Source organism: Anopheles bellator, chromosome 1 (genome assembly GCF_943735745.2).
Source record: "Anopheles bellator chromosome 1, idAnoBellAS_SP24_06.2, whole genome shotgun sequence".
Classification (NCBI taxonomy): Eukaryota; Metazoa; Arthropoda; class Insecta; order Diptera; family Culicidae; genus Anopheles; species Anopheles bellator.
The window spans coordinates 28,383,938-28,411,498 of record NC_071285.1 but is presented as its reverse complement, the minus strand read 5'-3'; the positions used below and the strand labels follow the sequence as shown (position 1 = coordinate 28,411,498).

The following is a 27,561-nucleotide window of genomic DNA, read 5'->3' as shown; positions in this document are numbered from 1 at the left end:
CACTCGAAACACTCCGTTCGCGCTGATCGCACTCACAATTCTCGGAACAACTTGGCAGAAAAAAAATTCGGGGAAGCTCCACACGGACGATCGACGACGGTGGATGGCCAAAGACAATACCTGGCCGAGCCGAGGCCGTTCGCGTATCATCCGACACTCTCGATCAAACTGAGACTATTTTCAGAGCGGAACCAGAAAATAAGTACCATGGTACCATCGCTGATGGTAACGGTATTAATTAAAAAGTGGTTCCTTCCGTCACGAATACACCCACCGGTAGTCCAACCTGTTTATGTTTTCCCCGGTCCACGGCGATCTACCTGGCACGTACACTTTGGCGGCGCGAGTGGTTGGCAAGAAATTATTTATCGGACCAACGGACACAATGACGCTGGGGACGGGATTCTCAGTAATGACGTCCAATCCCTTTTTTTGCGATGATTACATCGCAAACGGAAGTTGGCGAGCTTGGCGCGTTGCCTAACGGTAGGCGCACACGCAGCCGAACGGTTAACCAGTTTGAATTATAAATTATTTGTTAGCACGTAGTTCAAATGGTGATGAAGAATGAAACGTTAACCCTCATCTTTTTCTACATTATCCGACACTACAGCGTTCTTACTTGAGATTCTCTCCAACGCTTGCGATCGAGTGCCTTCATCCCCCAACCCATTAAACCGATAATTCTTGTATCGATGCAATCATAAAAACTCAAACCGAGATGCTTTATAGTTCTAGAAGGCTTAGAAATACTTTCCAGGGCCAGTTGTCCGCCAGTCTCATGGGGGTTTGTCAGAGATCATCCGTAGATCGCTTAATTCGTATGTATAAAGTGTGTTTTCAATTGATTTTTCAGGCATTTTCCGACAATTTTGGATCAACAGCTGCGAGCAGGACCAGGTGCGATCGCCGTATAATCTACTCGAAAGAGGCCGGTAGCAGCATCATTTTCAATAGGGCACCAGGTTGTATCGCGGCGGTAGACCAAGTTCCCCTGATTAGAAAGAGATCTGCCTATCCTCTTTGCTCTCCGTCGAGATTAGTGACCAGACTAAACGCTCCTGTCCACTTTAGTGTTTATAACATACGGTTCCAGAAAATCGAATTTTATAGGGCGTCTGGCCGCGACGGTGAAGTTCTAACGAATTTATCGAGCGCATTTGTCCAATTTAAAAAAAAATGACCACACGTGTTACGGCAACCGCGTAAGATACTGGAATGGCTAAGAAGTGGCGCAGCATACGACAACCGCTGCGTCATGTCAAGAAAAAACGAAAGAAGCTTTTCTCCAAATGTTTTCCTTAAAGCTTCCGATGGAAACTGATTTTCCATCGTGCATTGCTACGAGCCTTAACTTACGTTCCTTTCTCCCATTTCTTTCGGGGGCAGATTTTTTTCCAATTCCAGCGGAAATAAAGAATATTCTACCGACGACTTAAGAGAAAATGTCGTGAATACGAATCAGCATCAGCATTTATGATAGCGAAACTTGGTTGAGTCGTGTGAAGATAAACGTGATGATCAGAAGCTAGAGGATCGCTGCCAAAATAGACCAAACCCTTTGTCTATTTCTCAATGAATGTTCGGTGTCAACTGGAGCGTTGATGGAGCGCATCAACAAGCTTTCGGACCTGGCTCGAATCGAACCTACAAGGGATACTCCAGAGATAGCCGTCGGACGGAATTACGGCGCCAAGTCTTACGGCATCTTCTCAGGAGCAGCATCAGCACAACAATAGTTTATCTGGTGAACAATTGCCTCCGTCATCGTTAGCTAAATGATTTCGCAAGGTACCACGTGCCCATGACGGGCACGTCAATTCTTCCCGTCCGAAACCCGCGGGTGGTTCGGTCGGTTGTCTGTTTCCTGTTTGATGAATTACTTCAGCACGCAATCCGCGCGTCCATTGTACCAGAGACCGAGCGAAACAATGCGAAGACCAACGGTTGGCCAAGCATTATCTTTCGCACTTCGCGCCACAAAACCGACGCCCGGTCGAACGTCGAAACTGATTACAGCGATTGAGGGGACCCCCGCTTTTGATTGATTTATTGGCCATGTTCATGTTTTTGTCACAATCGTCGTTATCGTCTCCGGTGAGGGGATTAAAAAGGGGAACAATCGCCGTGGATTGGTCCGTTGGTGGGTGGAACGATAAGCTCGAAAGGGGGTCTGGAGGGGATCGGCGCACCCCATTATTAGGCGGACCCGCTTACGGGGCCCCGCATGAAGCAGTATCTCTAGTAAGTAAGTAAACCTTATACACACTAATATGCAATAATTATCACAATCACTGTAAGTGGTGGTCCTGCCGCGACCCAGCTGGGTCTGGGTCGGTCTCGATTCTTCCCTTTGCGCTTGTTCCGGTTACTGTTCTTAACCCTAAGCGGTGATGCTGGAGACTAATACTGGCTTCCCTCTACATGGCCACATGGCGTAGCCAGAGAGAGAGCGGCAGGGAGCGAGAGAGACAGATCGGGGCTCTAGGAGTCCTGCGTTATCGTGTACGTGGCGGCCGGGAGCTTGGAGGCACTCTTCTCGTCCCCATCGTACCCCGTGTTGTCGATGCCACCGTTGCCGTTCGCGTTGGCCACCGACCGGGCAGCGGCCAGCTCGGACCGGGTCAGCAACCGTTCACCCTCGACCGAGTGGCGGATGCCGTACGTGAAGTAGATAAAGTACCCGACCACGATCCACACACTGAACCGGATCCAGGTGCCGGAGTCGAGCTGGAACATCAGGTACAGGTTGAAGAACACGCTGACCAGGGGCAGCAGTGGCACTAGCGGGACCTTAAAAGTCAACTTCCGCTTGTCGGTCGGCTGCAGCAGTATGATGACGAACAGTGTCAGCAGGATCGCCACCAGGATTGCCAGGCCGGCGATTACACCCGGATAGTCGGTGTTGATATAGTCTTCGGCCGGCACCAGAATTCCGCACGCCCCGCACACGAACGCAGCTGTAAAACGATGGGACGAATTAGTGTGACCTTCGGTATCGCTTGGGAGAACCCCCCGGGTAACTTACCGAACACACAGACCCCGACCTTCACGATGGCGGACGACAACTGGGTCGGTGCCTTAAGGCGCGCTCCGTTCACGAGTTGCCGCAGGACCTCCGGAACCGTCACGCTGACGTCCGACGTACCGAGCAGCTCTTCCGCTTGGTACCGTAACACCAGCACACTGACGGCGACGATCGTGTATGCGAGCAGCGTTCCGATCGACATCATATCGATCAACTGCTGGAGGTTAAACAGGGCCGCCATTATGGCTGCCAGCAGCCCGGACAGCATCGTCGCCAGCACCGGGGTCTGCGTTTTCGGGTGGACCGTCTGTAGCTTCTTGTAGATGATCCCATCCGACGACATGGCGTACAGGACACGCGGCAACGGGAACATCGCACCGAGCAGGCTGGTGCAGAGGGCGAAGATCGCACCAATCGAGACGATCCACTTGATCGCGATCCAGCCGAGTGACTCGAACAGATGCGGAAACGGAGCCTCCGGATCCTGCAGGTAGTATGGGAGCGCCATCGTCAGCACGGTCGAAATCCCAAAGTACGCCAGGAAGATGATGATCAGCGAAATGACGATGGCGAGCGGGATATTGCGCTCCGGATCCTGCGCTTCCTCGCCCGTCGTGGCGATACAGTCGAACCCGACGAACCCGTAGAAACACTTGGCCGCCCCGGCCATAATGCCGGCGAACCCGAATGGAGCAAACCCACCGGCACCACCGTTGTACCCGGGCGGGATGCTCTCCTGAGGGATGGACCAGTTGTCCGGATCGCAGTTCATGCCACCCGCCACCAGCACCACACCGATCACGATCAGGTTGACGCCGGTGAAGATGTTGTTCATGAGCGTCGATTCCTTCACACCGTACGCCAGCAGTCCGGCCAGGATCAGTACGACGATGAACGAGAAAAAGTCCGGATAATCCGACAGGAAGTCGACGTTCATCGGCATCGCGTCGCGCATCGCGGTGCTGATCTTGTTGTCCACGAGCGAGTCAATGTAACCGCTCATACCACGCGCCACACTCGACGTACCGATCACGTACTCCAGGATCAGATTCCAGCCGATCGTGAACGCGGTGAACTCGCCAATGCTGACGTAGCTGTATACGTACGCTGAGCCAGCTTTCGGGACGCGGGCTGCAAACTCGGCATAGCAAAGCGCAGCGATGGCCGATGCAACGGCGGCCACCAGGAACGAGACGACCACGGCCGGGCCAGCCTGTTCGCGTGCCACCGATCCGGCCAACACGTACACGCCGAGCCCAAGGGTGCTACCGACGCCGAGCCCGGTCAAATCGAGGAGCGTTAGGACGCGGGCCAGCTTCGACTCGTTGCCATCGTCGTCGTTCTGTTTCTTCCGCGTCACCGCCGTCCAGAACCGTCGGACCGCACCTTCCATGCGCATGACTGAGCCTGTGGGCGAAAGCGAAACTAATCGGATGATAATATATTCAAACCGCATAATTCGAACGGTGACTACGCTCGGATTAAGCATTTAATTTTACTATAAGCTAGTCAAAAATGAAATCCATTATTATCCAAGTATCGATCGTATAGTTTCAAAATCAGACTAGTTTTAAAGCTGATACTTTACACTTAAAAAATAGACCTATTTCTTAAACGGATTAGGAAACGGATTTCTTAAACTGTCTGAAAATGATCGCAGTCTAAACGTGGTGAAGCATCTTACCCGGTGGAAAGTTCTACCTAGTATGGTGGAACTTGAAAGGAACCGTTTTTTTCTGAATTGCTTCCGTGTAGCCAAATACTAAATTCAAATCCCTTCTGTCAAAAATTGAGATCAAAATCGGATTGTGAAAATGGATTGCATGAAAAAACACTGACCATTTCTACACGAGAAGCATTATAAAGGTTCTTTTAAAAAGGCCAACAAATTCTTTTTTTTTTCAACAAAACGGTGCATATTTGACGAAAGCCAGGCAATTGAAAGTACTTTCAGTACAGTGTGGTAGTTCACGCAAAAGTAATGCATTTCTTTTTGGACTACCTAATATGTTCTTCACGGGCCCTGACGCGGACTCTACGCCACATAATCTGGTGGCTACGCTCGGATTAGCCATTTAATTTTACTACTAAATGGTGCACAATGAGACGATGGCGTAACGCGTTCGCAAATCTTCGCGCCTCTCTTGCGCATCGTGATGTTACGTCCCAAACACTTCGAACACCTTTCGCTACGCATCGTCGCCAGCCCGGCGATTAACCGGTGGCTTGTTAGCGAAAGCGTAAAATCTCGCGCGGATGCAAATTTGGGAAAATCTCCCACAAAGTGCACTGGTTTCCATTAAAAACGCACACGGGGGCGGAAGCCCGAAGGCAAGCGACCTAGCTGGTCGGACCGGTTAGACGTCGGATGTCGGATGTCGGTGGTTGGTAGGTTTCCTTTCGCTGCAGTGCGACGCGCATTGTAATGACACAGTCTGTAACTCGTTTGACGACCAGCCTCGATTAGTAACGGCAGGCGGATGGCGAGAGCGGGCCCGTACGGCAGCAGCAGTAGCAGTGACCTTCAACAGCAGCAGTGGGGATATCTAGCTCAACCGTGCGAACCGATCGATACAACATACAACGAGACCGGCTTTGGAGTCAAACTAGCTAGGAGTGTGCTGGCCGAGCATAGAGCGAATATTTTGTCAACTCATTCTAATTGAAGCTGTGTGGCTGAAGCACAAGCGCTTCAGAAGGTCTCAGGACCACAACACGGGACAACGCGCCGGAGAGTGAATGGTTGACCTTGTTGTCCCAACAACCAAGACCTGCCTTACTGAAAAATACGAGGTTCGAGGTTCATTGGAAACGTCCTCATACACGTTTTAATAACATTCCGAAACTTTTTGACTCTGAATATTACTTGAGGTCTAGCACTTAGATTGTGCCATGGCTCAAAAAAGTAAAAACCTCCCCAGTACAGTCTACGTCTCTAAACTCAGAAGAAAACACTAGAGTTCTATGTGAGTTCAACCTTGGAAAATCGTTCCGAAGTCACTCCGATACCAATCGGAAGCGGATCGATCAATCCAAGGCAACGATCAACTAGCAATAAACAAGGTGCAGCTGATTTTCAAGTCTTTTTCAGACCCATTCACTTTCAAGGACACTGGACAACTCATGAACAATGGAACAAGCGAGTGGCAACAGCGGTAGGAGACGGACCAGGAACCAGGAAGCTACTGTTCCTCAATCGTCGCTCGCGTGAACCTGAGACCGAAAGCTCCCAAAAACCTCTGAAATAAGGTTCTACAACAATAATCGGGTTTGTACCAGATCAGGTCTATCTCCTGCACCGAGATACTAATCCGAAGTGCAAATAGGGGCGGGCTCATTCACAACTGATTACCCCGCAAATAGGATATAATGACTGACTACAACAACTGACTGATTAGCACCGTGGTTAGGTGGCAAACAAAAAGCCGACAATGGAGCTGAAACGAACCGAAGATTATGCGCCAAGATCAGTAACTGTTTGCTCCGTTGATTCACAGACTACCAGACTGGGATTACCCGTGGCACTTCGAGCACTCAGCTCAGCTTGAACTACTTCAATAATCGACGTCCATTGAGGCTTACTTCGGCTCCCAATTTGCTACCGCAGCGCCTGGTGTGTATCACATGGCCATGCCCACAAACGGCACTCCTAATGAGCCGCTAACCCAGCGATCTTACACAACGCGCATTACGTGTCTTACGGTACTGGCAAAGTGTCGCTTAAGCTGTCAAATTTGTTTACATTTTGTGAGCCTCCAAATGATCAACGGACGATCGAGGAACGTTAGTTTTGATGGCCCCCGATGAAGCAACACGGAGATCATGCATGGACACGCGTTCGACTGCAATCATCGCTACTTGTCAGCCTCCGAAGCCCTAGTCTTGTATGCCTTTAATTGCATTGCGCAACACTCGCTACGGTACGCCCGATCGTGGAGATCTTGTCGAATGCATTAAACACTGACCAGCCGTGACCAACTAATGCACCGACGCCAATAGGAATCCGAATCCCAACTCAACGGGCGATTTGCGTGTCGCAATCGCCCCGCGCTAATCCTGGTAAAAGTGTGACAACCTTCGGAACAACGGGTGAAGAAACGTGTGTCTTCGAGACTCTTGAGCCGCCAGCAAGGACGGCCAATGAACTGCCGCCGTTCGGAAGGCCCTACTCTTGATCTTCAACCGACCGCATACGGTGGGGTGGGGTGGTGGTGGTTTGTGAAGTGTCGCCGCTCTGCTATCATTCGACCCACAAACTCCGCGCCCTGACACCACTCCGCCGGCTATCATCTTTGTTTTGCTTCACTCTTTCGCGGTGCCGCGCCGTTTACCTTGACTGGGCCACTGTGTCGCTGACTCGGCCTCTGAAGATCGGCCATGTGATTTGTACGCCCACATGCCATCCCCGTGAGACGGATTGCAGTTACGACTTCTGGGGCTGGGGTCCGAAAGTTAACGACCGACGGTTTCCAAGGTTCGATTGAGTGAAAGCCTTCCGTCCGCCGATTTACAGCCGGCCATCCAGGGGACGAAATGCGATCTGCTGGGGACAAGGTGATCAACATTGGACCAACCGGACGGACCGTTTCTGGAGAATCAATTGGACTCTGTGGTCCATCTGGTGTTGGGATTGCGAAGATGTTGTCCCCAAGATTTCAGTTTCAATTTCACGCAAGAACCAACCAGCCAATATTTCTCGTTACGAGCGGTTTCTTATTCATCATCGAAGAAAAATGGGTCGATGATTGGCCTTCAGACCAAAATCCGCACCAAACAGGCACTCGTTGCGAGTGCATTGGCTTCTCTTACACGACGTGTAGGTACATTGTGACAATAAGGTATACGGAAATTTGTGATTTGAAAAAAATGCTTAATTCGATTTTCGATTATTTCATTGCGTTAGATTGCTACACATGTCAGTGATTTATGGTGAAAAGTTCGGCCATTTTAAATTATCACTTTGACAGCTGTTTTACTGTGCTCGTGTCTTGGCCCATCGGCGATTTTTTTCTCTTCCAAAAAATGGATGGCAAGGAAAAATTGGAAATTTTGTGTAGAAAACGAAATTAAGAGCGCGGACGCATTCAAAATGTTGACTGTGGCTAATGGTGAAGCTATTAAGACCAAAAACAGTGCTTATCGATGGTTCAAAAATTTCTCAGAGGGCCGAGAAGATCGAAAAGCAAAGTTTGTGTCGAATGTGAACAGTCTCACTTACTTTTCAATTACAGGGTCGTGGTGCCACATGAGTTGTTGCCGATAGATAGAACGGTCAATAACTAATTTTACTTGCAAGTTAGGCGCAATTTGCGTGAAGCAATCCGCCACAAACGCGAAATCCAAAAATGAAACCCAAATGTCGTGAAATTTTTTGAACAGATTTCGTGCATACGAAGTTTAAGATCGTTGCTTGTGTGCTTTATTTTTAGCCAAAAACTACAAACTGATGATGCCAAAGCCACCGTATTGACCAAATCTTGCCCCCTATGGCTTTTTCTTGTTTCCAAACCTCAAATTACCGCTTCGTGGTCAATTTATTTAGGAGAAGGCAGAAATCGCCGATGAGACAAAACTCTTTCACGCAAATAGTGTCCCATTGTGAAATTGTCAAAGTTTGTACTAAATATTTACAGTTTTCAGAAAGAAGTTTGACACTCAAGTAATCGGCAGTTAAAAATCGAAACACTGCGCGAAGCTCTTGTGGTGGGTTAGGCCCTTCCCAGAGTACCTTCTCGAGCTTGGCCGAGTTCATTCAAACAAACTCCCCGCGCTTTCGTATCTACGCCTCTGTCACATACAATCAGCAAGCCCCTAATTAAACAATTAAGCGCACAGCCCAATAGGAACCCTATCGTAATGCGCCACGACGATAAAGCCGGCACCAAATAAATTACAACCCGATCGATGGCCATCGTCCAAACGCTGGCTGGTCGTCCTGACGCACCGTGATAGCAAGTAATCCCTCGTCCATCCATCATCTTCCGCGAACACCGTCACCGCAAATGCCATTACCTGGGGCCGGCATTAAATGGAATTTACACCTGACAATGACCATTTAAGATACGCGCTTCGGTGCCGCTTCGGTTATCGCCCTGCTCCTCCCGGTGCCCGCGGCCTGATAAATGGCCGCCATTGCACTAATCCCTGGACATACCAGCCTTTCGAATTGTTTAAAGTGGGTGCGCGCGCGGCGCACTTATCTGACGTAATTGAGAACGGGACCGGGAAGCTCACGTGCTTGAAAAGTATGCGGCTGCCACAAGAAAGCCCACCATATGACGGGATGGGACCAATTATCACTTAATTCTTTTCGGTAGGCGAGGCAGACCTAGAGAGGCAGCACATTGTTGCTACCTGTTGTGGCTGCAACAAAGCCCTAAACAATCGCCATCAGTTCGATCGGTGCGCTACTGGGGTGCGAACTATCAGTTGTGGCCGTTGTTGAGGGTAAAGTGGTCCCAATGGACCGATCCGGTGGATGGACTGGAGCTGGAGCTATCACAGCGTCAAGGTGAGTGGGCTTAGAGCGAAACCCCTCCGCCCAAATGATGGTCACGTGGAGTCTAGTAAAGCATGGCCCACTTAGAATCGGAAAAAGTTGTATGTCTTTTAGCAGCGCCTTTGACAGTTAAGCCTTTAGTAAACATTCGACTTTCAGTGCAGAAAGTTTCATCTTGGTACGCGGAGTTTATAGAATGTTTTGCTTAATGGAACTCGAAAGAAGAAAAATTATTCTGCACAATCACGTCGAGAACCGCACGTGGTCTGCTTTAAAAATCTCAAAAACACAAAAATCGCAAAATCAACTGTATCTGGGGAGCTACATGAGGCGTAACGTAATGTTTTTGACATTACAGATTAACTGCTGTCAAACTGCTGCGCCTCTGTCAAAACGTTTACGGGTCGGCCGAGGCGTAAACCCGAGCGTAAATACTTTTTGCATACTGCGGGGACACACGATGCGTAACGTAACAAGTTTGACGTTAACGATTAATGCCAAACTGTTTACGCCTCGGCCAAAACATATACGTTTTGACAGAAGCGCAGCAGTTTGGCATTAATCGTTAACGTCAAACTTGTTACGTTACGCATCGTGTGTCCCCGCAGATACACTTTGCTTACAAACAGAGGCTAAATTGAGTTCTTATTTGCTGGTATAGCATCAAAATTGAAAAAAAAACAGAAAAAAAATATTCAGAATCCAATTAATTTCGTTTTCATATTTTTGCTGCAACACGAAGCGTAAACGATTTGACATTAAAAATTAATTTTACGTTAGTTTTCACGCCTCATGTAGCCCCCCCGTATATGCTGTGCTTTACCGTCTCCGGGAACCCAATACCGTAGATCGAAAGACTCAGAGTAGCAGTCATAGTGGAACATACGACCGGCAGCTGAACTGGAAGGTTTTGAGGTCAATCAAGGTTTTGAGGTCAATCAAGGGTATGAGAAGGTTCTGATGAGGTAAATAGGATACTTGCTTATGGACGACGAAACATACGTAAAAATTGATTTCGGATAGCTTCGAGGACCAAAATTTTATCTCGCCACGGCACAGGGGGAAATGGCCCCTCCAAGTTCAAATTTGCACGGAAACTAATGATATAGCAAGTAATTTGCAGCTGTAGTCGGAAAACCAAGGTTTTCATCACAAAAACGACGATGGAAGAGTGCCTCAAAAAGCGAGTTCATTTATTAAGTCACACAAAGGTCCGGTTAAGGTTTGCCCTGATTTGGAAAGCTGCCACTACAGCAGGGATGTAGCCCTGTGGTATTTTTTACAATAAGGTGGATTTCATCGCAAAGGATATCAATGCACAAAATTGTCCTGAACCCAATCGATAATTATTAAGAAATAATCAAAAGGAATGTTGAAGAAGACTGGAAAGGTGATGCCGAATGCTGCATAGGTGGCTCCAGAACTCCAAAAAAAAGTTCGCGATTACATCCGACGACCGACAAAATAAATTAACGAAATTTTTCTCTCAAAGTACACTACAATACCTTCATTTTGACATGTTTCCTAAGTCAAACCAACCCAGAGATAAACGATCGCTCGATTACGGCTTACGCATCCAATCGTGCTTAGCGACCAGAATTCTAGAGGTACTGCTATGGCTAGGTGAACTAGGTCTAGCTCCTAGGTCTCGAGTGGTGGCCATTGTCCGTCATTCTGACAACGCCACCGCAGCAGAGTGATCCGAGGGCAGCTGTAGAGGATGCACACGTTTAGCTTATTTATGCAAATGCTCAATTTTCCATACCCACCGCTACTATATTTAGCTTGCGCAGCTTGAGTAACCTTCCAACCGAAGTTCCACTGATTAATTGCCAGCACTCCCCCACCTTTTGGCACAACCGAGAAAGGGTCACGGTTGTTGCGGGAGTCGCGGACAAGCATATTCTAATTTTCCCGGAGTAAGATCACGCTGCGCCCACGCGTGTTGATGGATTGGGCGTTATCTGATAAGAGCTTGGAGAAGCGAGCATCTCGGTTTAGCGCATCGCCCCGAGAACTCACCTACAGACTACGAACCACTTGTGCACACACGCGTGGTCCGGAATTTGGGGGTTACACACAAAGCACCACCTTGCTTCAACCGGTTCTATCCCGGGCCGGGTGATAAGATGCGAAGCGAGCACCATTTCGCGCCACACATTTTTTATCGGCGCAGCACCTTTACTGCGCCCGCTCCATTGTGCAATAACGCTCTTCGGTAGGTCTTAAGTAGGTTAATGGTTGCCAAGAACCCCGACCTCGGTCCACGCGAAGCAACTGCACCGTGGATGGATCGCGTATTAGCAGTACTTGTTTTCCGTTTTAAAAGCTGTCAACAGCACGGAACTCTCCCCTTCAGGACGGAACCACTTCAACGATGCGCAGGACGATGCTTCGTCTCCGAAGCGGACTCTGTCTGAAGGACTTTAGTCTTGGATATTTTTTTTTACGGAGTGCTCATTATCTCGTCTCCGTGACAAGTCGTGGCTCATCTTTCCGTCGCTACCTGGTTAAGGTTACGTGCGGCACCGTTTAACTCACCATCGAGCCCAACGTTAACCGTGTCCGTGCGAAGTACCTATGCAAATTACTGGTTTGAAAACTTCATTACGGATGCAATAAAATAGGAGCGTGATCAGCAGAAGCTCCGTCAGCCTCGTCTAATCGAATTTTGGCGAACGACTGGGACAGCGATGGCCTTGCGTTGGCCGTATCCGGTTTAAACTGGTTCTCTCCGCGGCCTGATGTTGTCTGATCCCTACGCATTATTGAGGCACCACCCCCCAAAGTCTAGCTAGTTTAGATTTCCAGACCCCAACCAGTTTTACCCGTGGTCTCCAGTTCTAAAACACACAGCCGGAGCCGGGGCTGAAGAAGAAGGTTGAAATTGGTTTCCGCGAACGTTTGCCATTCTCTTTGGCCTCGGTCCCATGGACCGAAACGATAAAACGCTGATGGCATGGAAAGGAAGACAGGTCCTCCTACGACGGAGGATGGCGCCCATCCGGTACGCCATTTTACGGGGTCTGTGGCTAATGATCGAACGCAAAAAAACGGATGCCCTCGCTGCCAATCGCTCTTTTATGTCCGGTTCGGGTAGAACATAAATTAAAAGCCATTACAAAGACTATGTGGGGACCATTTGAAGCTATTACCTTTTACTGACGTTACTGACCGCGGGGATAGCGATGCAACAGCGATCGGATCTCCAACAAGGACCGGCCTCGGTCGAGTACCGGATCAGAAGATGAGTATTTTACTATTATAGCCAACCTTTTCTTCATCGCCCATTTTATTGGGGCTCTTAAAATCCGCATCTCTTATGGGTCCATTATCTTCGTGGAATTCGCATCGCAAGCAAGATCCACCGCCGGGGGATTTCAGCACATGATCTCATCACGGCTTCCCAGGAACGCGGCGAGCCTACCGATGCAGCAAGCTCCACAAGGTTACAAAATTTCGTTCATCACCGAAGTTAATTCGACTCACACCGTCCGCCGTGTCGGACAATCCCGCTCTTCTGGGGGATTTTTTATCTGTCAACGCCAACGCGCCAAACGCCAAGCTTCATAGATGCGCAAGCAGCATGCACTCCGCGAGGGCACGTTCGTGGGTTCCGGTCGTGATCGTACGTAAAAGTGGTGTGGCGTGGTGATCACAGAATTGGCTACATCAAAACAACACCCCGGACCCGCAGCCCACCGGACGGGCGTTCGAAAGTGAGAATTGAAAGCAAAACCGCCAATCCTCTCCGATCTCCGATCGCGTCCGGTTTATTTTGGTGGGCGCACGTTCTGCCACTCGGCGGCCCATCAAAACATCATCAAATGGCTGAGCTCAGCGCATGCAGTATTCTAGTTTGTTCCGCCTATTACAACGGTCATCCCCTTTTTTGTGCGTTTTGGTCTCTGTCGACCGCGAAACTGGTTTCAGCCGTTGAAAACCTATTTCCGTTTGTTTGGATCCACCGCCGTGTGCTGGAAAGTTCGCGAGCCGTTGCCAAAAGTGCTACACTCTTCTGTAGCGCCAGCAATCGATCCTCTAGCTCCACCCGAGATTGATGATCGTTGTCATTACAATTCACAGTAATTAATTACTAAATCATAAGCCGAGTGGTAGGCTTCCAGCAAACTAACGATGTCCAATCGATAACAGTATTGCGACAGTCGGTCACTAGTAAGTGTCCGTTACCCTGGATCGAGGCAGGATTGGAGAGGGTTCCCCATATCAAACTGATAAATCACCCATCGATCAGGGCACTGTCCGGACAACCTCTCTTCAGTGATTACGCCCGCCACTGACCACTGACGTTCAAATCAAATCTCCATCAGCAAAACACACAAACGGTAGTTCCCCCTTTCGAATGGGCCAACGTGTGCGGCTAATCAAATCATTTCGCCATCAAAGACCCTCGCAGTGAGGGCCAGGCGCCGTCCGTCCACTAGGGTTCAGTGTCACGTTTTCGAAGGTTACTAACCACACACTCGCGGTCGCCGGTCCGTAGGGTCCGACGCGACACTAATAAGTAATAAGTACCTGCCCTCGGGTCGGCCCTCGCGAAAGCTCACCCGATCACGTGTCTAGAGAGCGGCCCGCCACCGGAAGAGCAGCTGGCCTTGTGTCACATAAACCCAGCGGCCAGCGGTTGTCCGTCGTGCCGGCCGTAGAACCGAACCATTGGGATAGTCCAAATTTGCCAACTTTAAACCGAGCTTTCTCTTTTACTGGGACCCCCCGATGACGACACACCGTGACGACCGTGATCTTCCGACCGTACACCATCAAGGCAAGGCAACGCACAGTTGCCGACCTGCGAAGGGTCATTATTTTCTTGCCGATGCCTCGCGATCACTCCACTTCTCTCTCTCTGAACCGTTTTCAACCCGATGGGGTCCCATTACCTCGGTTTCGGGCTCTGCTCGTTGGTGTTTTTGGGGTTCGGCGACAACGACCACTATTTGAATCCTGCGGAGGTACCACTTTGCCAAGACACTACTTTGACACACACTTTGACACTTTTCCTAGATCGGCACTCCAGCAGCAACGAAACGCCGAACGATTATAGCACCAGCGTTACGCGCGTTACGCGTGATTAGTATACGCTAGGGTTTCTCGCTCACTACTAACGTCCCCACACTCCGGACTCCGGGTGAGAAGATCGTCCGATATCGTGTTGGCGAGGCGAAGGCTTTACAACCGCACCGGTCGGCGTCTGGCGTAGGACTGTGCTCTTTTCTCCAGTAGCGACTCCCAGTATCTTTCGGTCAGTATCGCGCACGGAGCGCTTGTGGGGGGGCCGAGTGAGTAAGCGAACGGAGCGGCCTTTTACAATCGCGAGCGACACAATGGAGCGTGCTGGAAAAAGCTCACACAATACACGGCGTGGAGCAGACCATTAAAAAGTGCACAGCGCGAGCGATCGGCAACATAGTGTGGCAGTTTCGATCATTCGCGCGATCTCTGGTGTAGACATCGCGCCGACACACTTGAGTTTGGCCTTTAAAATTGTGTGTCGCCATAAACGGCCATTTCGGGTGGCAATAGGAAGGGCGACTCAAGCAGCAGAGGAGCAAATTGTGATGTGATCCGGTGATTTCGCACTTGAGTCCGTGAAGCCATTGATAGCTGCAGCTCAACAGGCCCTATAAACAGGCTCTTCTGCGTCATATTGGTAGCGCGTGGTCACCCACTTCTGGGCCTTTAGATTAGATTTCGACGCGGTTTTCCGGTGCTCGGTCGGGCAGGGCAGGGCTCAGAACAGGAGAAAGGCTATGCAGGCATTCCATTGAGCGGGAGGTTCACTCGGCTCACTGAAAATTATGAAAGAATATTTTTATGAGAAACCTGCAACGCGCACGCGTTCACACATTGGCACCGGGTCCGGTGTCCAGATAAGATGCTTGATCACCGTCTGAAGCCGATAAGCAATCGGGGCTTTATCTGGGGTCCACCCACGGATAACAGCAGCCCCCGGGCGGACGGGGGACCAATCGAGGCGCTTGATTGATGCCGAAGCACCGGGCAAGATTAATAAGAATTGGGCAATCGCTCGGCTCGGCCTTGTCGGAAGTAGTTGTACGCAGTACTCTCGCTATCGGGCAGCCCGATACGATAGTTGCCGGGGCCGCTTATGGAGACGGATCGCACCGGCACTCGGGGTTAGTAATTTGCCCAGACCTGCCAATCGGTTATTGGCACACATTTGGTTTCGATTGATTTATGTTAGTCGAAACGGAGTCTTTGTTATTGGTTATGATAAACCTTCCGCCAATAAGCTAAAACTATCACGCACCGAGAGAAAGGGGTCACTTATCGCGCCATTATCCCTCGGGATCCCGCCACACGAGGATAAAAAGTTGCGACACTTTCACCCTTCCACGTGTTCGATATCATCCGGATATCCGCTCCGTCGGCCTTGCGATACCCCGGACGTTGCGTTCGAGGGTCGGTAAAAGGTTTGTCGCTCGAAGACAGCCCGTGGACGTACGGCACCTTAATGGCCCTGCTCATTAAACGCCCGAAAAGAATATACCCTCGCCAATTGTCAAATGACCTCATAATCACACTCCGCCCGTCCGGCCGGAGCAATTTATGCGCCAAGTTGACGCTCCCGGGAAGGGGTTACTTATCGTTTCACAGAACCGGTCTTGTCGGTTAAATTTCGTCGTCAGTAATTACGGTGGCGAACGAGTTGCGTTCAGAGCGGAAACTGCACCTCGCAGTCGGACAGAACAAAGGACAAGCAACGGGAGCAATCCGGTGCATAAATTATCTTGATGGCATTTTTACAAATATGATAGCAGCAGTGATAAAACAACATACTTTGCTGGGAAACGGGCTGATAAATTAGCGCCAGACAGCCAGGAATTTCAGGCGACGTTTGTAACTGGTCCACTGGCCGTTGGGCGAAGCGCATCGGATGGTGGACCCGTCGTCGATCAGTTACAAGACTCAACTATTTTAGGCGTTTTTTTTCATTTATTATTTGTGCTATTCATTCAACAACCGGTTATTTGGTGAAACGAGGAAAACGATTGATGCTAAAAGGCTACCCGCGTGTCGGGACGATTATTCGAATGATTGTGAGAAATGTGACCCTAAGGATTACCTGCACTTTGTGTTACTTTTCTATGGGAGTCCCCCTCTTCGGAAGTGTATCCGGGTCGAACTGTTCGGTGGTTCAATAGTTTTGAAAAGAAACGGAAGGTAGCAAATAAAAAACTTCGGAAAAATTTAGCAATTCTTGAAAAAATGCGAATCCCGAAAAATCCGAAATTTGACTTGGGGAGCACCAGCGACTTGCATGCAAGATTTGTTTCCCAAAACGTGAACGTGTTGCGTGCAATGTTGAATGCAATTTTCATTGCGGAGATTGCATAGAATAATTGCGCAATAATCAAACAATATTTTTGGCAATATTTCGGTATTATTGTTTGCCAATCGAAAAGAAAAGGGCGAGTAGCGTTTTCCCAAATGTTTTCCCTGCAGCTTCCGACGGAAACTGATATTCTTTCGTACATTGCTACGAGTCTTACCTCACTTTTCTTCAGGATCTCCTTCAGGCGCGTCAGGATCGATGAAAGTCTCGGTGTCAGCGATCCACCCCACTCGGTGACTTCGGACAAAAATCGCAAGAATGCGGATCGTGTGCATCGCTTTTTTATTGTTCCACACGCACTGGGGTCGATGGCCAATCTGATGCGCTCTGGCGCTAGATGATGGATAGGCTGTGGGGAGGCGCAACAGGCTTGCGTGTCTGTAGGGCCTGAGCCGAAGCCGGAATGGTCGTGCAGCCAACGCACGAGTGGAGCGTTTCGTGTATGAAAATGTCACAATCGATACAGAAAACCTGCTGGCAGGAACCGCACTCGTACACCGTTTTGTCCGTTACGGCGAGGAACGTCTTTTGGCAGGCGTAGCAGTTCGTGGCCGGATGATCACGCTGGCCCTGTTGCTGTGCCTGCTCGAGGGTCAATTCGTTGAAGTGTGGCACAGGGAAGAGATGATGGAAACTGCGCGCCAAATGCGGTGCCGAGGCGAGCGTCAGACCGCAGGCCGCACACTCCACCGGCAGCTCGCAGTACTTGCTGTAACACTGTGGACAGTGGTAACCACCGGAGGTCAGCTTGGCCGGCTCATCCGCACTGTCGATGTGGCACATGCACATCGTGAGTGGCGGTTCCTTTCCCATTTCCGTCTTGCCGTGCGGAAACCCCATTTTGATCAGCGAGAATTCCTGCTGACTGCCCGCCTGCGGTGGATCGATGTGCTGCAGCAGTTGATCCTTGTAGTGGGCATCATCCAGCACCGCACCGTACGTGCCGCCCGTTTCGGTGCACAAAAATTTACAGATCCGTATCTCCGCCGACAGGGAAACGACCGAGCACCGGATACCTTCCGTCTTGAGCGTTTCGATCGTCACGTGCACATCGGTGGGGTCGCACGTCGTAAGGCTGCCCATGATGACCAACACTTCTCGGCTAGCGTGCGACGGTACCAGGCGTAGGGTTTTGAGGGCCAGCTCTAGCCCATTCTGGAGCGATGGTTCCCCGACCAGCTGGACACCGGTGTTCAGTGCGTGTACCGCTTTCACGTGCTTTTTGGCCGTTCCACTCAGTTCCGTTATCTTTTCGGCACGCTTGGCCTTCATCGCGATCACGCCGAGCTGCGAGATGGGGTTCTGGTCGAAAAACTCCTCGATGAACAGTTCCAGCAGCTTGATCGAGCAGATGAAGCGCGTTGGCTTCAGATCCGGAACGGTCATCGCTTCCGAGCAATCGAGCAGCACGTACAAGTGGCGCATCATGCCAAGCTTGCTGAACCCCCGTTTCATTGCTTGCCGTTTTCGTTTCGCCTTCTGTATGATGTCGGTCACGGATCCTTCGATCAGCCCATCGTCGTCCTCCTTGATGGCTTCCCTGTTTGGTGCGGAATTACGGTGCGATTATAGCGGCACGGACTGAACGGTTTCGCTGACGCAGAAAAATACGCACCATGTTTTCTCGTATCCCGTTTCCCACCGGTACTCCTTTGGATCTTCTTCGTCGGCCATGATGAGTGTGTTGCGCTAGGTACGCTAGTTCCCTGATCGATCGGTCACAAAAGTTGTATTAGAAACCGGTCGGTCGCCGCTTAAACTTCGAGCTTTGTTTACATTGATCTCAGCTCAACTGACGTTTCTTCGGGAAAGCGGCCCAAGTGGCATAATGGATGTGGAAAAAAATCAAATCATGCAAGCGTTACATGTTGAGAAAATATTGGCCAATATTGACTTATAAAGTAACTTTAAGATGAAGAAAATTGCAAGCATTAAATGGTTACAAATGAACGACCAAATGATTCGGTCCTATTGAACAAAAACGGCCAAAAGAAATCTGCTGCGTTACAGCGTGACGGTCCGTCATTCATTCAATTTCAATTGTCAAATGTATTTTGCTGCTAATCAAGCGATCCGGGAGTGTGGAGAATTGCTGGGCCAACTTAGCGCTAAATAAAGTTATTTTTGCACCAATTCTGGCCGTTCGGTAGCTGACAATCGCTTGACCAAGAGCCCATTAAGAACGATGGCTTCTAAGACGGCGGGAAAGAAATTCAAGTGGGGCCTGGATTTCAACACCAAGTAAGTGCTGCAGATTTCGCCAAACCACCTGCCCGTGGATGATGCGTATTTTTGGGTTGCGCTCATATCGTTCCCTGGTTTTCGTAGGCCCCGGAGCAGCAACTCGGAGATTCCGGCCCCTCCCGGCTACAATCCGTCGGCAGAAGTGGCGAGCAACAGGGTGGCAAATCCCACTGACCAGAGCCATCTGATTCTGAAAAAATCGTGGGAAATTGCGCTGGGACCGATCAAGCAGTTTCCGATGAATCTGGTCATTATGTACATGTCCGGCAACTCGATCAGCATCTTTCCGATCATGATGGTGGTGATGATGTTTATACGGCCGGTGAAGATGATGCTGTCCACACATTCCACATTCAAGGTGATCGAAGGCGTGTCGGCCACCGGGCAGAAACTGGTCTTTTTGCTGGGCAACCTAGTGAACATTGGTCTGGCGCTCTACAAATGCCACAGCATGGGACTTCTGCCAACGCATGCCTCCGATTGGCTGGCGTTCGTGGAGCCGCAGGCGCGGTTGGAGTATTCCGGCGGCGGCATTTCACTGTTCTGAGTATCACACCACCGCGCGCACCTTGATTCCGGTTTTAGTGCATTTTGTGAAATGTCTGTATTTATTTTCCACTACCAAACGTACCACGTGATGTGTGGTCAAAGAAAATAAAAAAAAGGTGAAACAAAAGTGGCGCGTGGCTAATACATTGAGCTCGAACGAACAAGTTACATTAGACAAACAATTTATTCATCGCATAGTGGGGTAGATGGATTATAATAGTAGTGCGGTTGCTGCCGGATCTCTACGGCTTCTTGTGCTGATCCGCAAACTCTTTCGCCTTTTCTAGCAATTTGCCCGGTTCGTCCACTCGAGGAACCTGTGGTCGTAAGAAAACTCCAATAAATCGGCATCGTGTGCGCAACTGAACGAACGTTACAAATTACCTCATAATTTTGCGTTATGTAAATTCCGGTGTAAACACCAGCTCCGAAGGTTACCTGTGTAAAGAAGGGAGAAAACACAAAAAGGACAATTTAGTCAACAATCCTAGCCAGGCATCAGCTGGTCATCACAAAAAAACAGCGCGTTCACAGCTAAAAATAGGTTACCGCACGGCAACTTTACGAATATGCTCAAATTCAACCGGTGGTTACGCAACCCGAGGGGCCCAATATTTCTATTTTGCACAATCAAAACAAACAAATGGAGCCCTATTTTCTGGAACTTACCAAAAACTTCAACATATCCGAGAGCCCGAACGAATCCACTTTGACAGATTTGTTGCGACTCAACAATTCTCAACCGAAACGACACACACACTCTCACAGCCTGCTTCGAGAAATTTGTTGTTTGGCATTTGTTTTGCTCGCAGCTGATGCGTTGGAAAGTGGCTGCGTGCTGTGATGAAGTTCAAAAAACGTGGATAAGGACAAATTTCTCCACCTTGCGGCAAAGCTGCGAAACAAAAGTCCACACGGTTTGCTTCCTTTTATTATTTCGTTTTTTAATCGATAAGCTCTCTCCGTAATTTCGGGTTCTATTCATCTCCTCAACGCTGCTTCCCTTCAATCGATTCCGGCGATGTGAATGTTCAAATTTTCTCTTAGTAACTGTTCTGTTTTGCACTAACTGTAAATTAATGTAAAGAAACAAATGCCCCTCTTTATATTTTGTGGAATATTTCTGCTCATAATGTACCTTCCATTGATGAAGATGACGATGATAATAAGTTAAAGAGGAAGCAGAAACCTAGTCTCACTTTGATCAGATTCCTTTTGCCCAGCCAGTTCCCGTTGTCTGTTGCTATTGTTCGTGTCTATCTCCCTGTCGGCCCCATTTGAAAGCACTGAGCGCAACTGAATGCAAAGCAAAATAAAACGACCAGGCCAAACCGTCAAGCTTTACTTATCGACCCACACGCAAGATTTGCCATGTTTCCCGGATCCGAATGAGGCGGACCGACGGAGACTCCCAAAGGTGGCTGGGCTGGGACTGGACAGTATTGAAGGTAATCACTGATGCATCCTTTATCTTTGCTGTGTTAAACGAATGTGTTTATGAAAGAGGAGCGTCCTCTCCAATGTGTGTAGGTCGCGATCTGCAGCAATCCACGGGTTAAACGAGTGTCCCTCTTTGTGTTCATGCCTCAAGGTGTTCGGCGTTTATTTCTGTTTGCAATTTTCCTTCATTATAGTTTTTTGTTTACCTAACATTTTGTCTCGTTATCTGTAATTATACATATATATTTTTCCTCACTTCCTGCGCCTGCCTGCCCCCGGGGGCTCTCGTCCTCGTCCGTTGGCATGTCGTGTACGTTGCGTTTTTGGTCACGTGTAAGTGTGTTGTCGCGTCTGTCGTTAACTTGCATCGCGCGCCTCGAGATGCTGTTGCGTTCTTCTCCTGAGGCAAACGTGTCCTCTTTGTGGGCGGCAAATATTGTCGAAAGGACGTAGGGCACGCAAAGAACGGAATAAATGGTGCAACACTGTAAGTGGAATTATGCTAAGGTGCACCACCGTGTGTGAAAGGGGGTATGATAAGGTGGAACTAGAGCGCTAGAACTGCCATGATCAATTGCTTCCATGGGACATTTCGGATTCTGTCTAACATGAAGCAACAAAAGCTTAAAAAAGGGAAACACACGTTCACAACATTAATGTTTTGCATTACATGATGTTTCCGCTATGGTAGGTCTCTATTTATCTGTCGTTCTATTCATCGGAGTTTCCCTGGGCACGGTCGCCGTCGGGGATGAATGGGGAGTGTTTTGCGGGGTGCGACTTTATTTTGATGTGCTCTAGATGTTTGTTGTGTGTATGTGGGGAGCCCAGATCGGAATTAAACGAAGGTTTGAGGATAAATATACATTTAGAGACAAAAATTAATGTCCTTTCGCATACCACACCACATCGTCTACATCGCTCGCCCGTTCGAGGAAGGCTTCTCGGTGCATCCTTCTTTAGATAACAGTGATGCGGGTTTCTCTCTTTGTCCTGTCATCCAGCCCGGGCCTCTAGGGGCGCACTTAAGCCGGTGTCGCGCCACTAACAATGTGCATGCATCTTTCCAAGAGCGTTCTTCGTTCGTCTGCTACTATTTTACATGCCTTAATCTTGATGGTAGGTTGTGTTCCGTGTGGATGATTTTGTTTGTCCTTGCCATTGCTGCTCCCATCTGCCCTGCGGCTTAATCTTTATTATCATTATCTTTAACACGTGTTTTGCTGGCCTCCCACTGTATTTTGCTCTGTATTGTTCAGTCCGAAGTACGAAAGTGAACGTCCGTCCGTGTGTTTCGGTGTATACCCCCCGTCGGTGTCGCAATCCTTCTTGTCCTTTCCTTTTATGATGGTCGTGTTCAATCTTTGCTCCTGAGCATAATCTATTTATTCCTCCATTTCGATTCCAAGCGCGCAAAGAAGCGTCTTTTGCGCGTGCTAGAAATACTTTCGGCCAATTATTGGCTGAGCAGAGCAACACTGACATTCTAGAACCGCGATTCGCAAACATAGCTGCTAGTGTTTTCCGCCTATATGCCTTAGCTACTACTTCATTCACCAACCAACCCACACACGCCGATCGATTATGATGCACCATTCCATTCCACTGTTTCCTGTCCTCTTACACCTACCCATTTGCGCCACTCTACCCACTCAAAGAACGACAGCGGAGTCCCGTCTCAAAATATGGATGTTTTTGTTTCTTTGCAATGATGTTGAGGCGGCCAAGACCCACCGTGGTGAGGATGCGCAATGACCTACTGCTGCTGCTGCTGATGTTTTAGCGATTGGCATTTTTCAGCTGATTGGAGAGCCAGTCGAGTCCCTCGTACAGACCGTCGCCGCTCGTTGCGCACGTTGCCTGAATGTACCAGTTGCGGTTTCTTAGCGAGTGCAGACCTAGCTTGTCGGTGATTTCTGCTGCATTCATTGCGTTTGGTAGATCCTAAAATGGGGAACAAGCCCGTTTAAAATTTACTAATTATACGTCACTGATGCGTCAGTTGAGTCGGTAACGGTGACCGCAAATAACACTTGCCTGTTTGTTGGCAAATATCAGCAGAACAGCATCTCTGAGCTCATCTTCGGCCAGCATTCGCATCAGTTCTTCCCGTGCCTCGCCAATACGTTCTCTGTCGTTACTATCGACGACGAAGATAAGTCCCTGCCAGAGGAAGTGTTGTGTAAACGCTGCTTTCTAGCCAGACTTCGCACGGTTGTACTTACTTGTGTGTTCTGGAAGTAATGCCTCCACAGGGGCCGGATCTTATCCTGACCGCCAACGTCCCATACTGTAAAACTAATGTTTTTATATTCTACAGTCTCCACGTTGAAACCTGCAATTTGACGGTAGGGGAGAAAGTAACTGCCGTTAAAAGGAATCCGAATTTCTTTCTCTCCTGTTCACCCGTGCGTACGTACCAATAGTAGGAATCGTTGTAACAATTTCACCTAATTTTAATTTATACAGGATCGTAGTTTTACCGGCAGCATCCAATCCGACCATCAGGATTCTCATCTCCTTTTTGCCGAACAATCCCTTGAACAGGTTAGCGAATACGTTACCCATTTTGTTGTTTAATTGTTGTTTAGCTTTTGCCCTTGCTCTTTCTTAAGAACTGCTTTCACGGTACGATTCTTTTGTTGTTTCCCGCACACTCGGGTTCTCTTCTGCGGGGGTCACTATTACTTTCGAAGCACACCAATAAACACACCGCCACAATGTCACACTTTTGCCTTTGCAACTCTTATCTTTTTCCTTACGAACGATATGGATTACTTCTTAAACGTCTAGAATAGCTTCACGCGGACCAATAATATCGTTCCGTCGTGAAGGGGAATGGAATGCGTCAGACAAGCAACAAGTAATACACTACGTATATATATATAAATATATATATTTGCGAACTTCACAGTTTGGCGCTGACAGGGGACATCAGCAGCCGTCTGTGATGGTTATCGCAAGGAAGAAGTATCGCTACGGCGGAGTGTGCTGGATTCGCTAACTGTCGGCCTGATTTTGCGGCTTCTCTCGCTTCCCAGCTACGGGGAACTTGCTGCGTTGTTGGTTACCTACGGTCCCCGTTGCTAGTGGCTAAATGTTCTGAAACAGGTGAACCGAAAGAAGGTTGGCATATTAGAGGATCGTTCACTACAAAAACTAAATTAAAAAAATTGTGAAATTGCTAGGTGAAACTTTGATTTTTCACGAAATTTATCCCATGGGACTCGAAGAACTATCGAGTTCCTCCCGCCATCTGCTAAAACCTTATTGCTGTGGTTGAAGGTGCAATTGAATGTTGTGCTAGGCACCCAGGAGTAAAAGGAATTACTTCGCCAGGCGCGTTCTTATCACCCGTTCACGTGACGAATGCCTAGGGCATGTCGGCAAACGTTAATGTTCGTCTCCTCTTATCGTTATCATATCGTACTAAACGATACACAGTCACTAAATCAGGGCTGAATGAAGGACCGATTACTTATGGTTTGGATTGAACCAGATGGGGCTTTTGGGACTGAGCTTTAGTTGTTTACCAATCATCCAAAGCTGCTGCCCGTCCGTCAGTTGTAATTTAATTCCCAACGTGTCCCTGCTGGTTGCGCGTTTTGGTGATCGATCGATTCGCCAGAACTGCCTGATCTGTGCCCGCTGCTCCTACAAAACGCACACACGTCCGACACAAACGGAACCAAGCGCCAGCCATCATCGTGACTCAATCCATCGAAAATAACACTTTTACCGGTGACTGGAAATGGAGAAAGCAGCCGGAGCCGTTTTGTGTGAGCATAATGCTCATGCTCTGCCACCAACACATGCACACTGTACACCTTGCGTGCCTGCGTTCGTGTATTTGTACGGCGGCCTACTGATGCTTCTAACCCGATCCACCGCCACCAACGGTCTTTCCCGTTGCTCTGCTTTGGCCCTTCGCGGTCCCTCTGTCTCTCTCTCCGATCGTGTAGCATAATGAAGCTCTTTTCGTCGCCGGCTGACGGACACAAGCGCAAGTTCAAACTTTGTAGTACAGGGAGAGAGAGAACAGAGAGAAAGAGAATAAAGCGAGCACGGTTGGAGCTTGTATTCGCCGACCTAATCTGTTTTTCGGTCGTTGTTGCCGACGGGGCTGCTGCTAACCGCAGAACGCTCTGGCTACAATTTGTTAGTTTTCTTAGTCCTATTTCGTGCAATTTGATGGCGTACTGGCTCCCCTCGCGATGAGCAATGCTTCTGTGCGTATGTGTGCGCGCATAGAGGAACTCGGAAGTATCCACTGATTTGCTTGCTGGTGATTCAGCGCATCCAAAACGCCAATAAGGACGTCGATCATCCCCTCTGCCACGGAGAAATGGATCATATTTTTTCCGATTGTCGAACACTCTAGTGGTGAAATATACCGACGTGTTCAACCTTATAGCGGTGAAAAGTAGTAGGCTACTTTGCTGGCTATATTCGAAAACCCTCGTTTACTGATTTAGTAGACAGTTGACCACTCTATCTCGCCCGCATTCGTATTTTTCGGCAGCACACGTAGCAGCACTTGTTCCGTTTTTCAACTGTGTACGCCCTGGCGTGGCAGAGAGTTGGTTCTTCCAGCTTAGAAACTATACTTCGACCCCTCTCTTCCTTGCTCTCTCGCCTAGCCTTTTATGGGCCTTGCATCTCGCTCTTCCGTAGCGAGCATTTTTGAACACGTCAAAGGCGGCAACGACGAGTGAAAGAGAGCGTTTCATTTTTTTAACAATTATAGCATATCGGAGAGCTACCATATTTTTCCGAACTCGACCGCACCTTTTCCATCACAATGGAACGAGGATTTACCACTGCGAACACATATCTATCATTTTCACCAACCAAGAGTCACTGCTGGTAAGCCTTTACCGGGTTACTGTGCCAGGCTGAATCATCAATTCTTGGATAGAGCGCGCACACCACGCAAGAAGCGAGAGACTGGAGCGGCACAAGGAAACACTCGGGCAAAACCTGGATCGTGAGGATGACTTGGTCGAACTTGATCCGACGCACACTCGGGTTTTCACTGCCCAACGGCTAGCGAAGGCTCCGAGAAACACTGTACAGAAGCACCAATGGCACAGGGCACACGGAGAGCATTATCTATTTCCTTCCCTCAATCGCTGACGACAGCACCAACGGCAACGAATACAACGAAGAACCGTGAGAAGAAGCTCTACTGCTCCGCAGCTACCGTCCAAGATGGCGACCCAGGCTCGCCTTCGCACTCTCGCGTCCGCGTACGTTCGCTTTTTCCATCCCAACCATTACCGATCGGACCAAACTAAATATCTTCTACCCAAGTGAGTGGATTCCACGGGCAGCGCAAAGAATTTTCTATTGTTTCACTCACGTACTTTCTTAGCTATTCACGGATAAACCACAGCGCTCGCGTTCTGTCGACCACACGCTCGCTTTTCGCCACACAATTACTTTCTTTGCAGAGGAAAAAGAGAATCTCCAACACTCACAAGTCTCTCAAAAACGCACGCACACCACGGCCCGATTTGCCACGTCTCTTCCAGACGAACGCTGAAACGCTTCGGTGGCGACCCAGTGTTTATCCTACGGAGTTCGTCACTTTGACAGCCATGGGGCGGCACTGGATTTCGCAGAAGCGGAAAAAATTGCATGTCAGATGCGATTTAAAATATCTCTCAGATGAGATCAAAATAGACCAAAGTAATTACCGCATCAATCGGGTATGAAGTTGGCGACCACAATCCGTAGCACACTCGTTTAACAGCATGGGATGTTGGTTCAATTCACGGAGAACTGAACGACAGATCCCTCCCAAAATCGGCACCACATTGCATGATGATGAAAGGTGCCGCGAGGGATAGTTTCAATGTGGCAAATCGGAGACTTTGCCACACACCTGCAATATTTGCGTTGCAACAGAATAGATGCGTTGCAAACAGGGTAGCTAAAAAAAACCAGCCCTCACAGGGCCAGACCGCGACCTGGACCTCGGAAGAGTTTGTTGTCGTTTTGAAGAGAAGAGTTTTGTTGGCCCCGATCACCACACCTGCTCTTCTGACACGCACAGCACAATAGAAAATTTATGTATTTAAACAAACAACACCAAACGTCCGATGGACAGTAATCCTTAAAACGCAAGCGGTACGCAGCTTTATAGCTTTCACAATAATCCGACGGACACACACTGGCGACCGAGTACTGTTCGGAGAAAACGGCATCCACGTAGCCAAAGCCACACGGCTGATGCCACCGTCACAAGAAACGCTGTTTTTATCTCAATCAAACCTTTAAGCCAGCTCAATCCTACACCTTCGGCCCACACCGAACCGAAAACTTCGTCCAATTAATGCACTCGTGCAACCTGAAATTAAGCGGCCAACCTTCTGTACTGCGGGATGACGAACGAATCTCCAAATGATTTGACGTTTCGTG

General features: G+C 49.0%; 4 protein-coding genes across 8 annotated transcripts; 1 reads left to right on the top strand and 3 right to left on the bottom strand.

Moving 5' to 3' along the window:
- Positions 1 to 2,042: 2,042 nt before the first annotated feature.
- On the bottom strand, positions 2,043 to 8,999 carry LOC131208410 (cationic amino acid transporter 3). The gene is made up of 3 exons (XM_058201154.1): positions 8,969 to 8,999; positions 3,029 to 4,435; positions 2,043 to 2,960 (listed from the first exon to the last, which is right to left on the bottom strand). The coding sequence occupies exons 1-3, from the start codon at positions 8,997 to 8,999 to the stop codon at positions 2,485 to 2,487; spliced, it is 1,914 nt and encodes a 637-aa protein (XP_058057137.1). The 3' UTR covers positions 2,043 to 2,484.
- An 8,156-nt stretch (positions 9,000 to 17,155) lies between these two features.
- Positions 17,156 to 18,651, bottom strand: LOC131216131 (general transcription factor IIH subunit 2). The gene is made up of 2 exons (XM_058210545.1): positions 18,521 to 18,651; positions 17,156 to 18,445 (listed from the first exon to the last, which is right to left on the bottom strand). Exons 1-2 carry the CDS (start codon positions 18,577 to 18,579, stop codon positions 17,239 to 17,241), a joined length of 1,266 nt encoding a protein of 421 aa, XP_058066528.1. The 5' UTR covers positions 18,580 to 18,651; the 3' UTR covers positions 17,156 to 17,238.
- Positions 18,652 to 18,980: 329 nt separating this feature from the next.
- Positions 18,981 to 19,988, top strand: LOC131216086 (ER membrane protein complex subunit 4). Of its 2 annotated transcripts, none has more exons than XM_058210488.1 (2): positions 18,981 to 19,146; positions 19,243 to 19,988. In XM_058210488.1, exons 1-2 carry the CDS (start codon positions 19,091 to 19,093, stop codon positions 19,694 to 19,696), a joined length of 510 nt encoding a protein of 169 aa, XP_058066471.1. In that variant the 5' UTR covers positions 18,981 to 19,090; the 3' UTR covers positions 19,697 to 19,988. The 2 variants fall into 2 exon arrangements, with proteins under 2 accessions (XP_058066471.1, XP_058066470.1); XM_058210487.1 differs by having other exon boundaries at positions 19,234 to 19,988.
- A 1,202-nt stretch (positions 19,989 to 21,190) lies between these two features.
- On the bottom strand, positions 21,191 to 27,521 carry LOC131205715 (ADP-ribosylation factor 1). 4 transcript variants are annotated; one of them, XM_058197936.1, is made up of 5 exons: positions 27,415 to 27,521; positions 23,559 to 24,240; positions 23,364 to 23,473; positions 23,176 to 23,301; positions 21,191 to 23,082 (listed from the first exon to the last, which is right to left on the bottom strand). In XM_058197936.1, the coding sequence occupies exons 2-5, from the start codon at positions 23,704 to 23,706 to the stop codon at positions 22,918 to 22,920; spliced, it is 549 nt and encodes a 182-aa protein (XP_058053919.1). In that variant the 5' UTR covers positions 23,707 to 24,240; positions 27,415 to 27,521; the 3' UTR covers positions 21,191 to 22,917. The 4 variants fall into 4 exon arrangements, with proteins under 4 accessions (XP_058053919.1, XP_058053918.1, XP_058053920.1 ...); XM_058197935.1 differs by lacking the exon at positions 27,415 to 27,521 and adding an exon at positions 26,505 to 26,637; XM_058197937.1 differs by lacking the exon at positions 27,415 to 27,521 and adding an exon at positions 26,447 to 26,574.
- Positions 27,522 to 27,561: the final 40 nt, after the last annotated feature.

Bases quoted from the DNA above. Each gene is read 5' to 3' on its own strand.
- LOC131208410 (XM_058201154.1), bottom strand. From the start codon at position 8,999: ATGGACGAGGGATTACTTGCTATCACGGTGC. The intron at 4,436-8,968 runs GTCAGGACGACC...TTTCGCCCACAG, and splicing joins ATTACTTGCTATCACGGTGC to GCTCAGTCATGCGCATGGAA. The intron at 2,961-3,028 runs GTAAGTTACCCG...ATCGTTTTACAG, and splicing joins GGTCGGGGTCTGTGTGTTCG to CTGCGTTCGTGTGCGGGGCG.
- LOC131216131 (XM_058210545.1), bottom strand. From the start codon at position 18,579: ATGGCCGACGAAGAAGATCCAAAGGAGTACCGGTGGGAAACGGGATAC. The intron at 18,446-18,520 runs GTGCGTATTTTT...CGCACCAAACAG, and splicing joins ACGGGATACGAGAAAACATG to GGAAGCCATCAAGGAGGACG.
- LOC131216086 (XM_058210487.1), top strand. From the start codon at position 19,091: ATGGCTTCTAAGACGGCGGGAAAGAAATTCAAGTGGGGCCTGGATTTC. The intron at 19,147-19,233 runs GTAAGTGCTGCA...TGGTTTTCGTAG, and splicing joins GGCCTGGATTTCAACACCAA to GCCCCGGAGCAGCAACTCGG.
- LOC131205715 (XM_058197936.1), bottom strand. From the start codon at position 23,706: ATGGGTAACGTATTCGCTAACCTGTTCAAGGGATTGTTCGGCAAAAAG. The intron at 23,474-23,558 runs GTACGTACGCAC...GTCAAATTGCAG, and splicing joins TACAACGATTCCTACTATTG to GTTTCAACGTGGAGACTGTA. The intron at 23,083-23,175 runs GCAAGTGTTATT...TCCCCATTTTAG, and splicing joins TGATATTTGCCAACAAACAG to GATCTACCAAACGCAATGAA.